This window comes from Haemorhous mexicanus, chromosome 4 (genome assembly GCF_027477595.1).
Source record: "Haemorhous mexicanus isolate bHaeMex1 chromosome 4, bHaeMex1.pri, whole genome shotgun sequence".
NCBI classification, from domain to species: domain Eukaryota; kingdom Metazoa; phylum Chordata; class Aves; order Passeriformes; family Fringillidae; genus Haemorhous; species Haemorhous mexicanus.
Window position 1 is genome coordinate 23,071,370 of NC_082344.1, and position 14,269 is coordinate 23,085,638.

At 40.7% G+C, this 14,269-nt stretch overlaps 1 protein-coding gene across 6 annotated transcripts in view; it reads right to left on the bottom strand.

The window, feature by feature from the left end:
* The window catches only part of FAM13A (family with sequence similarity 13 member A), a 117,187-nt gene that overhangs the window by 68,174 nt on the left and 34,744 nt on the right, over window positions 1-14,269 (bottom strand). For all 6 annotated transcript variants that reach the window (XM_059844097.1, XM_059844093.1, XM_059844096.1 and 3 more), the window contains exon 6: window positions 2,071-2,243. In XM_059844097.1, coding sequence (XP_059700080.1) covers window positions 2,071-2,243 — 173 coding nt within the window. The remainder of the gene's footprint in view (window positions 1-2,070; window positions 2,244-14,269) is intronic.

Below are 14,269 nucleotides of genomic sequence, written 5' to 3' on the forward strand. Positions count from 1 at the left end.
AGAGCTCTACACTGATGCCAGGGAATCAAGGTTTGTACCCATTGCACAGACAGGTGTCCCCCAAGTATGTCAGGTCTGTTAAATACCTCTCTCTGCTCTCCCCCTGGTCCACAGCCTTCTCTCCACCTGCCCAACAACCTGCCAGCCTGAAGCTGGGAAGAAAACAGCAAACACTACCTGCTCCTCCTTCAGCAGCAGCAGTAGATCACTGACAAAAAGGTACCAGAAAGAAAACAGCAGCACAGATATTCAATGCAATTGGGTAAGTATGTATAGAAGTGTGACAGGACAGAAAACCAGGGCATTCTTGAACAAAATGGGATTACAAGAGAATTAATTTCTACAGCTAATTAATTTCCCAGATAAAATCAGAGATGCAGACATCTTTCCACCCAAGGCCCAAGCATGAAGATCAGGCTTCTGCCTAATCACAAATACATTTCATTTGGTGCTTAATGTCCTGTGCCAGCACTGGCCCAACTGTCCCATGCTTCAGCAGTACTCTTCTAAGCAATTACACATTGACAAGAAAGCAGGACTCCCTACAGCAAATAATTGCTTTGTTTGGGGACTGTTCTCCTAAAAGAAAGGCAGTTTGTTGGGGTACCTCATGAAGTACATCAGTCACACACACCTTCCCAGACATGAGACCTGGCAGTTCTTTATTTCAACCCTTGGGCACCTCATTTCCCTTTTCACCTGGGAACGCAGCAGACTACAGGCACACTCTCTGCCAGCCTCCAGCATATCACCAGAGGCTGGAACTTCTGCCACAGCCCCACCTGCCTGGCCCTGTCTAGCTGCTAGAACTGTATTGCCTTCTCCAGTTTGCCAGGTGACCTGTTCTGATCATTGATTTCTAACTCATCTCAGTGAAAAGCAGCTGGATTGATGAAGCCATGTAAACAAACTTGATGCGTTCTGGCTGCAGGAATTTTTGGGAAGAGTGAAACACACAGCTAACATAGCTAAGAGTTAAAAAGCATGTGTGCCTGCCAAGGGCTAGAAACCAAATTCAACATCTATGCTTCACCACCATAACTATGAACCAAAATCCAGTGTTAGTGCATAATTTGCTAACTTGTCTCATAAACTGTCTGCTCTGGTGCTGAGAATAGCACACATCTCCTGCTTACACAGTGAAGTCACTCAGCTACGTGTCTGGCAGCACTGCCTCTGCTTTGTGTTCCTGGTTGGTGTGCTGGGACACTGCAGTGTTCTGTTCCATGGCATGTGAACAGCACTACTTCCCACATCAGGCCAATTCCATATTTCAGTAGCACACTGCAATTTCCCTCAGTAACCTGAATCCCTCATATGCTGCACTAGACACAAGAGGAGAGAGAATGGCAGACTCAATTCAATTTCATGAGAATAATGAAAAGATCCCAGTTCAGCCTGATGTGCAGGGAAGCACTTTACAAGAAAGCAAAATGCCCATTACCTGTTCACCTAACAGACAATGAGCCAGCAAGCAAAACTCAAAATACTCTTTTAGACAGATTCTTTTATAGATGCTTTACACCAATAGACTCTCATAGATAAATTCACAAGGGTACTTGCATAGATACTCTACACATACTCTTCTATTCTTGTCTGAATGGAGTAGTACTACCAGTAGCACAATTTTTGCCAGAAAGAGAAAAGCCTACAAAAGCCCCTTACTTTTTGGATTTAAGAGTGAGAATAAAGTCAGCCATCTGTTAAGACTTATACCGGGCAGATCAAATACACTTGATTGCTCAAGAGACACATTTTGGTTGCATCTTGTGCTTGGTGTAATTTCTATTGCCTGACTGCAGATCAGACCTGTCCACCCGCACTCCTTCACCAAGCAGGCTACCTTCATATGTTTGAAATTTTATGTTGGAAAGGCAAACCAAAGCACACAGCTGTCTTTGGAATGTGTGGATTCAACCAGAAAAGGCACATTAATTTATCTTATACCCCAGTATCCTGTTTAAGTGTTCAAAATACTCAGAGCCAGAGATGCAGGTACAAAACAAGCAAAGAGAAAAACACAACAAAAAAAAAAAAAAAGAAGAAAAAAGAAAAAAAAAAACCACTAACCTGGAGAAAAACACATCATTGTTAACAAAGGAGATTTCATCTGCTAAATCCATCTCCCTCCCACATGAATCACTGTCTGTTAATGGGAGGCTGACTTGAGGTATTCCTTCTGACTGGCCTGGTTGTGGCAATAGGCACATTTGGCTGGATCGCTCCGTTGGGGGTTTGGTCATCTACAGAAGCAAGGAGAGAGAAAATTGAAATGTGAAAAGAAGAAAGGCCAGAACAGCCCTTTCACATTATCTGTAACTGAAAGACATTCTGTACCGGTGTACAAACAGCAAAGGTGACAAGGTGAAACACAGTATTACAAAATACATATAAATCAAACACTCAGCTTGATAAAGATTATTTAAACAAAAATACAGGTGTGTCTATTGAAAGAGCAGGGGCAAGAAAAAAAAAAGAAAGTTAAGTAAAATAAACACTTATTTTCTGCATCACAGGAGACAGACTAAAAAAGTTTGCACTGAATTTGCTTCTTGACACTACTAGAGAAACAGATGCTAACAGCAATTATTATAGCTCTTCTCAAACTCCCTTCCCACCCTTTTTAATGACAACTAATATCAACATGTGCCCTAAGAATGCTAAGGGGAGAAGAGCAAGCTTGGAGGTCTGCCCCTCATTTTAACAGCAAACATTGAACCTAACCTTTGTGATTATGTTCAGTTTGCTCTAGAGTTCACTTCTGGTTTTAGCCTTTGCAAGATCCCATGACTGGGAGTTTTGCAACATTGTTACACATTGATTAAAATTGATTAAAAAGCACTTCTATTTTAGGTATGGTGACATAATCTTTCCCTTGGTTTTGAATTATGAGAATTTGCCAGTAATGTTCCTTAACCAACTTCCCCATACCAATCCTGACTTTATACTACTCCAGTAGAGGTCTCTAATCAGACAGAAAAATATTATTTTGTCTTTTCTCTCCTTTTACAGAAGTCATATTCATGTGTTGGATCATTTTTGCTGCTTTTCCCTACACCTTTTCACCTACTATGAAGTCCTTTCTAAAATGTAGTCAGAACTGCATGTGGCATTATATATGAAGGCATATTTAGTGGTGGCTTCTCAGGAAAATCTAACTCCTAATTTGCTTTCATGATTGGTTAACTTGGAGCTCATCAGTACACATTTATATACACATTCATATAATCTGTGGGGTTTTGTGGACATAGTTATCACATAGCCATGGAAACTCAACTAATCAGTTTTTCACCCAATAAAGAATAAATTAGAAGCCTTGGAAAGTCCTTCTAGCCTTGTAGCTTATAGTTTTTCCTGCCTTGAATACTTTTCTATTAGCAGTACATTGAGTATTTTCTAGGTTATTATGGAAACAATTAAATAGCACAGATTCCAACAAAGATCCTTAAGGGACTTCTAAGAAAACCTTTCTCCACCACTACACCAATCATATCTTTTTACTGCTTTCCAGTTATTAATCCATAAAAAGTTTTTCCTTCTGATCACAAGACAGATTTATAAAGAATCTTTGCTTCTTTAGAAACTGTTGACAACCCCATTAAAACATTTTGAAAATTCAAGTGCACTATACTGACTATGCACATGCTCACAGGCTCTTCTGTAAAAACAAGTTTTTCTCTGAAAAAATAATGCTGGTGCCTCCTAATGACTTTAATTATCCATTTGTTTCTCAGTTCTGCTGCCTGCTGTAGTTGCCACAAATCTTATGGACAGTAAATCAGAACTCCTGAACTTCTCTTCATACCTGGCTTACCCTAAGATTTTTTGGTAAAATTTATTTTACTTCTGTTTCTAGTTCTTCATTCCATTCACAGTTGCTTTCAAATGTTTTGTGCATGCTGAAAAGTTTCATGGGACAAAAGGCTGCTTCTTACTGAGCTTTGTAGATAATAAAATGAAAAATAAAATATGTATCAGCGCAAAGGGAAACCAGAGAGAAATATTGAGAGGGCTTCCCAGTTTCAGCCTCTGGACTGCTTGCTCTGAGTAAGATGCTGACTTTGCTGACGTCAATGGGCATTTTGCCTGAAGTCAGGATCTCACCTTTGGAGCACTGCTGGTTCCAGCAGCACCCTGTTAGCCCATCACCTGCAGCAGCCTCTGGCTGTTGGCACCACAGGAACTGGGCACACAGCACATGGGCACCAGGCAGTGCCGCTCAGCTGCTACAAAACAGCAGCAGTGCAGTGATTTCAGAGGGGAAAACCATGTCTGTGGGGAGGAGGGCAGACAGGGAGCTACACAATGGCAGTGCTACAGGAGAAAATCACAACAGGAGGCAGCAGGGCCTGGGGTCTGGAGGCACTGAAGAAGAGACCAGAACCCAACTGGCTACAACCTCCTTTCAAGCATGTGTAGAGAACAATGTCACACCTCAACCTCTTTTTCTCCAGGCTAAACAAGCCCAGTTCAAGAATATATGATCAGCTGCATACTGAGATGCCTGATGTGGTGTGGTGTCTGTCAAATCAGCATTTTGTCCCCAGCAAAACCTAACCACTAAACAAACACACATCTATAAATCTTTGTAAATACATATAAGGCTTCACTTTGGGAGATGACACCAATAAATCCAAGCACAAACCTAGTGAGTAGGCTTTGGCTGAAGAAAAAAACAATTTGATTTTTGTTTCCTGAAAGTTTTTGGTCTGGTGAAGCTTAACCTCAAATTGCATTTGACAAAGATCAGACTCAGCCTGAAGCAGGTAACCTGTGGGCTGTTACAGCATAGCTACAGTCTGTGCCCACTGAAAGCATGGACTCTGCTGGAGTCTGCTAGTCTGTAATTTAAAGTACACCTTCATTCTCAGCCAAATACAAGCAAAACAGCATCAGATGCTACTGACAATCAAAGGCACAAGAAAGGCTAATAAAAACAAAGGCACTGAACCAAAGAACAGAAAACTACAAGGAAATATTACACCATATATCCTGCATTTGGTTGTCCAGTTTTGTTGTCTCAAAGTTCAGACCAGCAAGGAGCTGCGTTTGCAGTTGTAATAGAAACTAGTCAGTTTTATGACCAGTATAAACATGCATCATGATGGGTGTTGAAGAAAGTGCAAGAAAACCTTTCACCTGGAGGCACAAGCTGACCAGCCAAGTGACATCATCCTACACAATACCAACAAAAAAATTCCTCGTAACTGACTGGCTGCATCACAGGGATGTTTCATCTCCCTGTGAGGTGTCAGAAGCTCCTGGGTGCAAAGATCAAAGATAAATCTGACATATTCTAAAGATCTGATGTGGTATGGTGAGTAATCTTTCTCTGTTCTTGAAGAACAGGAGCTGCTCCAGGTGAGTCTGGAGAGCTCTGTGCATATCAATCAACATGGTTTGAAGACAGATCCTTAGCCAAGGTCATCCTGCTTTTCTGAGTACCCCACTCATGTTTTCAAGTAGGAAAACAAAAAATTTCAAGTATCTCAAGCTATGCATGAACATGTCCAAATAATTGGACAATTCATACCCATTTGAGTTAAGTAATTATGAGGTCTAAATGCAGATCCTGTGGAAGAAACTAGCTGTGAGTTTATACTTAAATGTCATCACTGAAAGGATAATAAAGATATTATTAGGATAAGGTAATCCTCAAAAAACCCACCAGGTATTTAAAACATACTCAAGACATTTTTTTTCTTTACAGTTTTATGAACATAGTACTCTTCCAGACAAGAGAAACCTCCCTCAAAAATTTGCATAATACACAAATGGAATTCTTACAGCTGTCCACAGAGGTCCCTATGACTTTTTGAAAGGCTTCATACTTTGTCACCCTAGTGCTTTTTCAACTTAGAAGTTGTCTATATCAATACAATTATCCCATGGAATAGAAAAAGGTACATTTCTTTGGAAAACCATAGACATAGCTGAGCAATGCATGGAAATTTGGAATGCTGGTTTATTTTTCACTCTAATCTCAATTTGGCTAGCTATCAGCACAAAGCTTTAATATCAATCTATCCACTCATCAGCATTACCTCTGTTTCATGAAGGACTGAGAAAGGGAGAACATTAGCCAGCTGTAATTCACTCCTGTCAGCTACTCAACCTGACTCAACCAGTTCTGCCCAGTCAAATGACCAGGGAATGAGCCACCTGCCAAAGTCACCCACACTTGGTATTTGCCCATTGAAACCTCTTGAACAAATATATTCCAGTCACTCCATTCATACACACAGCTTACAGCTCTCTGCCAAAGTTAATGGTAATGACAATGACAGTTACACCAGGCCTTGTTTGGAGACAGATCTTGCCAGAGGGTTTAGGTCATCCTGAATTGCCCCAGAGAATCAGGTGGAAATTCCTGCTGAGACAGTAAATCCCCTCAAGTCATTCAGTGAACAGACCAAGTATTTATGCTGCACTTGTGTTGGCCTCCAAAATTTCATACTGCAGCCAGTTCTCACACAACACCAGCTCCACCACCATTTTATTGCAGTAAAGGACTTCTGGGATGAATATGGACAGGATAAATCTCCTGCAGCTGTGAGTACTAGATATATTTCATGCCCAAATGGCTTTCAAAGACAGGGATAAATCTGCAGAGATTTTTCAGTTACACTCATCTCACACTTCTTATATTATTCTCTCACTTTCTATTCCTATGCTCCTACTGAGGGTGTGATTACATTACTGGCCATAGCACAGAATTTCAGTGCCAAAGTCATGGTTTGAATGCTATGTGGACTAGACCAGTAGGGACAAAGAAGTCAGAGAGGCTGTGGAACAACATAATCCAAACCAACCTGAATTATTCTGGCATTTTTTTCCATAACAGTAGAGCTGAAGGCAAGGGAAGAACTGCAGATGTTATCTGCTGGACCTTGCAAGGCCTTTGACAGAGCCCCCACCACATCCCACTCTCCAAACTGCAGAGACACAGATTTGATGGATGCACTGCTCAGTGGATGAGGATTGGATTGGCTGGATGGCTGCATCCAGAGAGCAGCAGACAAGGGCTCAATGTCCCAGTCAAGACTGGTAACAACTGGTGTCCCTCAGTACAGTTGTCTTTAGTAGGGCTGCTGTCTTACTTACAATGGGCTTGTGCCCAAATGCTTCCCCAAAACATAGATTCTATTCAGAAAGTAATGGAACATTAAAATGTCACAAAAATCCGCCTTGATTCATCACTTCACCTACCACCTACGATATTGATTTTAAAACCACATAGGAATATTACAGTTGTGAAGTTTTTCTCAAATTAAAGATGCCTCATCATTCCAAATTACTGACACTGGGAGACAAGGATCAATAGCTCTGTAATTATTCCAGGTTTAGCAGAGTCAACACATGAAAAATAATTTAGCTATGGACTCTCTTCCACACTCAAAACCAAGCCTAAAATCCTTCCTTGATTAGCTGCCATACTGAAACCATAAAGTCACGATAAATGTGGTCATCTTTACAATTCGTGCAGCTGCCACTGCCAAATTTGGCTTTCTCTTACTCTACTTGTATTTTTAGGCATTGGATGACTAAAACACCTCCTCTGCACTCTGCTCTTCTCAGATACCAAAGTTATAAATTTGATGCAACCCTAAAGTGTACAAAGCTTTAAAGTTCAATGCAATTCTGATGTTTTATGCAAATTCAGATGTGTTAATGACAGCAACATTCTTTGGAATAAAAGAGATGAGTATCATCTTCCTTTAAGCCACATCCCAGTCCTGCTTGTCCAACTTAATTTCTTTTTATGATGAGGTAACCCATCTAGTTGATCAAGGGAATCCTTTGGATTTCAGTAAAGCTTTCAATGCTCTCACAGTGTCCTGGACAAAACGTCCAGCACACAGCTGGATAAACACATCACGGGATGAGTGAGCAACTGGCTCATGGGTTGGGTTACAGTGACTGGGGTGACATCAGACTGGTGACCTGTCACTAGTGGGGTTCCACAGGGCCCTATCTTAGGCTCTGTGCTCTTCAACATCTTCCTGAATTACTATGGATGCAGGACTTTAAGGGATACAAAGTAAGTTTGCAGAGGACCCTAAATTGGGAGGAACTACTGACTTTCTCTGCAGAGAGACCTTGATGAATCAGAGGACTGGGTAATCACCAACCATGTGAACCTCAATAAGGCAAAGTGTCAGTTTCTGCACCTGGGGATGGGGCAGCCCTGGATCTACGGACAGATGGGGGAATGAGAGGCTGGAAGGCAGTGCCATGGAAAGGGACCTGAGGGTCCTGGTTGATGACAAGTTGAATATGGGTCAGGAGTGCCCTGGCAGCCAGGAGGGCCAGCCGTGTCCTGGGGGACATCCAGGGTGGTTGGGCACTGGAACAGGCTCCCCAGAGCAGTGGTCACAGCACCAAGCCTGACACAGCTCAGGAAACAACACCACAGTCTCCATATTTGACCAAAGCCACAGTGAACAGCAGAACTGCTCAAATGCTTGAAAGTAAACTAACACTTTGCTAACACTGCTCAATTCCAGAGGTAAGGAGCTAGCAAGTACTCTCAGAAAGCCTATGATACTCAAGCACAGCTATGCAGATAGGGCATTTCTAGCTCCAGAGGTAGTATACTTGTCACTGGCTGTGAATACAGTAATTTTGTTTCAGTAAACTCTCAAGGTCAAAATCATGTCTCTATTAAACAAAGCAGATTCAGTGAACAAACTCTACAAATTTTCCCTGAAGGCTAAACAGTAAAACTGTACACTCCAGAAAGATGTAACTTGAACCCAAAGCTATCCTGTCCTAAAAACATTCGAAATTTAGAAATCAACCTAGTAGTAAGATTATCTTAGCCTGTGACTCTCCATGGCACGCACACAACAGGAGGTTGTTGAAGTGAACCAGGAACACCTTAAGGCCCTTTTTCTGCAGGAGGTCAGGCACATTTGCCTAAGGGAATCCCTTCACCCTCCAGCCCTGTGCAGCTCTTCAAGCAGCTCTGTCAAAATGCTGCAAGCCTGCAGTCTGCATGGGATGTAGGCCAAAAAGCAACAGGATGTACAGGCCTCGAGCCAGAAGATACAACCAGCTCCCAGCGACGGCCAACTGCTGCCTGGCATCTGTTTGCCAAAGGAAACCTAGTGCAGGCAATGTTCTGAACCAAAGGGAGCTTGATCCAGGTGGAGAGGAAAGAGTGCAATTGATGTGGACTTTGCAGATCAGGGGTCCTAGGAATCTTCGCAGAAGGCAAGTTGAGGACTCCCTGGTGGATTAAATAGAGAAAAAAACCGCTTAAAAGCAAAACAAGCATGCATGACTTCACACTGGAGAGATACGACAGCCCACTGTCTTATCATCTCTGTGCAGCAACAAACCTTACTGCCTCTTGGGAAACAAAAATCCAGCCTTGCTCACAATCCTCAGTGTATCCCACAAGGATACTGGAAGTTATTTGCATCCAAATCCAGAGTTCTGACTACACTACTGGGACATGGCTCCTCTTGGAGTAACTTCTGCCTTTTGTCCACTTTGGGCTCTCTTAGATTGAATAGATGATGCATTGAGAGTAAGAAGCACAAATATGGCCAGATGATTACAATCACAGGAGAAGAAATGCAGGAATGAACTTAGAAGGCTGACATGGAGACCAGACTTTCTGCTCATGTCTGTATTCACCTGCCCATTCAGAACAATAGTGAGAGCAAGCAAAATTATGGTACATTAATGTAGTTACAATGGGCACACTATTTGGTATTTCAGTATATTCTTAAAATAAATGTCACCTCCAGTGAAGGGATCCTAAAGCAAATGCTCTGTAACTCTCTGCTGTGCTGTTAAAGGGCAAATGTTAATGAGCCCATCAAAAGCCAGAGAACAAAGGTAAGGCAGTACAGTGCCCATTACATTCCTTCATCCTGCTGGCTAACTGTTTGAGGTGTAAACAAGTAAGTGTTTGCCAAAGGATTTCTTCATTAGAAAAATGTGAAGCCGTGCCAAAATTCAGAGCTCTTCCACTGAAGTCCATGTAAGTAGGTTGGGAAGTTTAAAACAAGCTGTTAAGAAACCTGTCTTTCTCCATGTATGGTGCTTCTCCTGTTCACAGCATGACAATGAATTACACAGTAATGGAAGAACTGGCTGCCTAAAAGACACTGTTGGCACTGGTCTGAACTGTGCTATATCCCATAAAGTGCAGGCAGATCCTTCAAGGAAAACAGAATGGTTTTACCTCTGTATTTCTCCCACGTTGCATTACCCTATGGCCAACTCATTAACCAGGGAACCTGAACAACTGAAAAGACAACTGTAAATGCTGACTCCAGCTTCCACTCTTCAACCCCTTCTCCTTCTCAGCAATAAGGAATGCTGTTTACAAACTCTGTAATAAAAGCAGGTTCAGGCCTTAGGAATTTTGAGGTGGAGCAGCACTCTCATACCAATAAACTGGTACTAAACATGCCCAAGCTCATTTTTATGGCTCTCTGAATCAACACTGGGTGATACAGATAAGCTGAGACTCCACTAGAAATTCCACTAGGTCACGTAACAATCCAGCAACTAAAGGACAGGAATGATCCTGCTCTTGGATCATTCACCTCTGAACTAGAAAAGGAGTTAAAAATACATTCTGTACTCCAACAGAACCTTCAAGGTGATCTCATAGGTGTTTTCTACTTCCCATTTTTATGGCATTGTATCCTCATTACAACTACACCTCCAGTTTAAGTACAAGTCATCGCAGACAAATGACTCAAGTGAATCATGTGTGCTAGATCAGAGTCTTCTGTCACCTGATGGCAAAAGTTAGAAATCAACATTCCTGCAATTAAAGTAGGACCAGGTCTGCCACTGACTGAATACTATTAAGTGACTGTGCAATAGTCAGAGATTTCAGGAATCATGCAGTACAATAATTGCTTTTATTATGTTGAACAGAGATGAAAAACGAGAACAGAAGCGCATGAACTAAAAGCTGAAAAACCTCTGATAGCATCCTATTACCTGCTCCATCATGGATTCTGTACCAGCACATGTAGATTCATGTGTTTCAGTACAGAAATGAACTTAATTTGCACAAAATAATACTTCCAAGGAAGCAGGAGATCCATATACTGGGAACACAGCAAACAGCACTAGCTAATAACCTATTAAATATTAACCTCCAGAAGTCTGCTAAATGCAGGCTCTGGCAAGAGGTCTTAATTGCACTGGGCAGAATGCACATAAATATATTTTTCTGGTTCTCTAAAAAAAGAGCATATTTACAGTTTATTCCAACGTTTCCAACTTCCAACACCTGCCCCTTCCCTGCTGTCCTTCATTTCATACTGTTTTTTTAGAAGGCAAACATTACTGTAAGATTACACCACTCCTACAAACTGGCTGTTTTTTCTAACTGTACAGGACATCTTTATATTAATTAGGACAAGGGGAAGAACTCACCACCATTAACATAAAAGATGCAAATTGAAAGACAAAACTTACTAGGAATATCAGGCAGGCCTATAAGTCACATTTTCAGGCTGCCCAAGTTCCTAGGCTACTTACAAACACTTTTCCTTGGAAAACTTACAAACAAATAAAACCAGAATCTCAAACATAGTTTAAGCTGAGAACCCACTGCTGTCAAGTATTTTGCTGTTGTATATTAGCTTGTGAAGAACTGGCAGAATGTTTGATTTTACTCTTTAAAATCCAGAAAGTAGAAAGAACCTGCTCATTTCCAATAAGATGTTGTACTTCAGTAACAAAGCATATTTTGGAATATATTTTGTTTTTCTAAACATCCTGAGCACTTATGAGATCAAAAAGTCAAATCAATTAAGATATTTTTGACCACAGCTAAACTGATACCTAACTCCACTAGCATAGATTAAATAACTGTACATGTTCAGAAATCTGACTCCTGCTCTCAGAACACTCTTTAGTCCTGGGATTCCATAAACATAAATTGTAATTTTCAAATGCAAGTATTTAAAGTCAGGCACTTGCATTCCACACAGAGTAGTAAAATCGACAGCATTTAGTCAGGTCACACTTGCAAGGACTTAAAGGGCACTTGTCTGTCTGCATTTCTATTAAAAAAATAACTATTACATAATACCTTTTTGCATTTCAGTGCATCTTAGAATTCCTGAAGCTTGAGAATTCTTTGAGATTTCTATTTATTAATTTTTTAGCATTGCTTGTGAAATTCGTGAAACAGTGGGATGAAATCTGTTGTGCTTTAAAGCCTGATTTCCCTTAAAACCTATGCCATGGCTCCTGTACAACTGGGATAAATGAACTTGGAGGCACAAAATGACTAGCATGGAGAAGTACTACCTGAGCATCACTTTTCTAGAACATTACAAATCTCCAGAGAATGCTCTAAGAAGTATGGCTTATTAGCAATTGCATACTTTCCATTCTCATGTGAAGAAAAATTCTCCAGTGCAGCAGACTGGATACAAAACAAACTTTGTTTTGTTCAACTGTGTGTACTCAACAATCAGTGTTAACTGTTTACCCCTGGAAAGTTACCCAAGCCCTGCTTACTGTCAACAGCTGCCAGCAATCACCTCTCCATCTCCCACCCTCCAAAACCTGCTCCACCCAGAGTACCTACTCACGCTGGCATCAAGTCTCACCACAGTTAGTAAGAGAAATTTTCTATCAAGAGTACTTAGGCCAAAGTAAATCATCAGCATCTCTACAGGACACTTTCAAATGCAGGTTTTGAACTAAGTTTCTGTAATGATTATTATGCAAGAATTGACAAGATCACAGAGAAAGTCAGAGAACATTTGATTTCCTAATTATGACAGGCAATACTTTTTGATAAATTGTGCAGTCAGAAGTGTATCAGCATAAAGCATTCAGTCATTTCCTACATCTGCAAGTGTGGCAAATATAGAGACCTGCAGTTCCTCCTAACCTTACACTATAACAATAAACTGTACTAGTTCCCTTATCCATTGCTATTATTAAGTAAGAGGGATTCATACAGCATACTTGCATCTTACACTGTTACCTGTCTTGGATGCAAAGTTCAAAACAGAACAGAATACTACCCTTGCTTTTATGCTTTTCAACAAAATGTTGAATAGGCATACAAACTTATATTTCAGCTTCAGCTGAAAAGAGATACTGATCTGTGCAGTTAAAGTCTTTTGTATTTGTAGCATGCTACCACACTAACACAAGACTTGCAACTGATTCTAACTGATGCAACTGATTATGACTGCTTAAGGAAGGATTTAGGAAAAAAATAGCTACTAAAAACAGTGGTTATACATTGTGCTGTATTTTAATGACAATAAATTTATTTGTTGATAACATAATATTCCCAGTTATCTTTGGAACAATCTCATTATTAATGCTGAGCTCATCCTCTCTTTCCTGCTTGATTCAGTAATTAATCTGTTTCTGGTCTCACACACTGCATAATCAGAGGAAAGTGGCCTGTGGGTTTCTCAGTTCAAGTTTTAAATGCTTCTAGAAAGGACCAGATCTATTTTTTAGCTGTTAATACATAGAAGACCACTTTAATTAAAATAAACTTAAACTTTTATAAATGTGAAACTTTTTCTTAATTAAAGCACAGACTAAGGTTTTTTTTAACAGAAACAAGGAGTCAGAGTCCCTTCTGCAAAAAAGAATGTGCCATTCTGACTTCACGAAAATGTCATCCAATTTACTTCATCAAAGTGTTTGGCCTTGTGCCCCAAAAGAAAAAAGCTATTATATGGGATTGTTCACTGACTCTGTGCAGGGCCTTTGACAGAAAAAATAATTGTTGTCAGCACAGTGATTAGGGTTGGAAATACCAGTGGTAATTTTCCACCAGGAAGAAAATCCCCAAACACCACGGTAGCTTATAAGGGTCATGGGTGGTGGAGATGTTCTGTTGGACTGTTCACTACGTCAGTTCAAAGCAAAAAAAAAACCCCAAAACAATCAAGTGACCTTCAAATGACACTAGTGAAAGCCATATTTATAACACACAAAAGGAGTCAGTTCTTCACATGAGAGGAAGCAATTTGTGGCACACTTTTACAGATGTTATGTTGGAAGCAAAAAGCTTACACATGTGCAAGAGAGACTCAAGACAATTACTCTGGACATCACTAAATACAAAAACCCTATAGAGAGCAGGAAAACTTCTGAGAACAGTCATGAACTAGTAGAAAAAATGAAGGAAACACCTTGCTGCCCTATCCTTCTCCTCCCCTGTCATCTCCTTATGGGCATTGCTGGAAGCACCTCACTGAGTTAGATGGATCCCCAGTGTGAGCCAGCACAGCCACTCTAATGTATG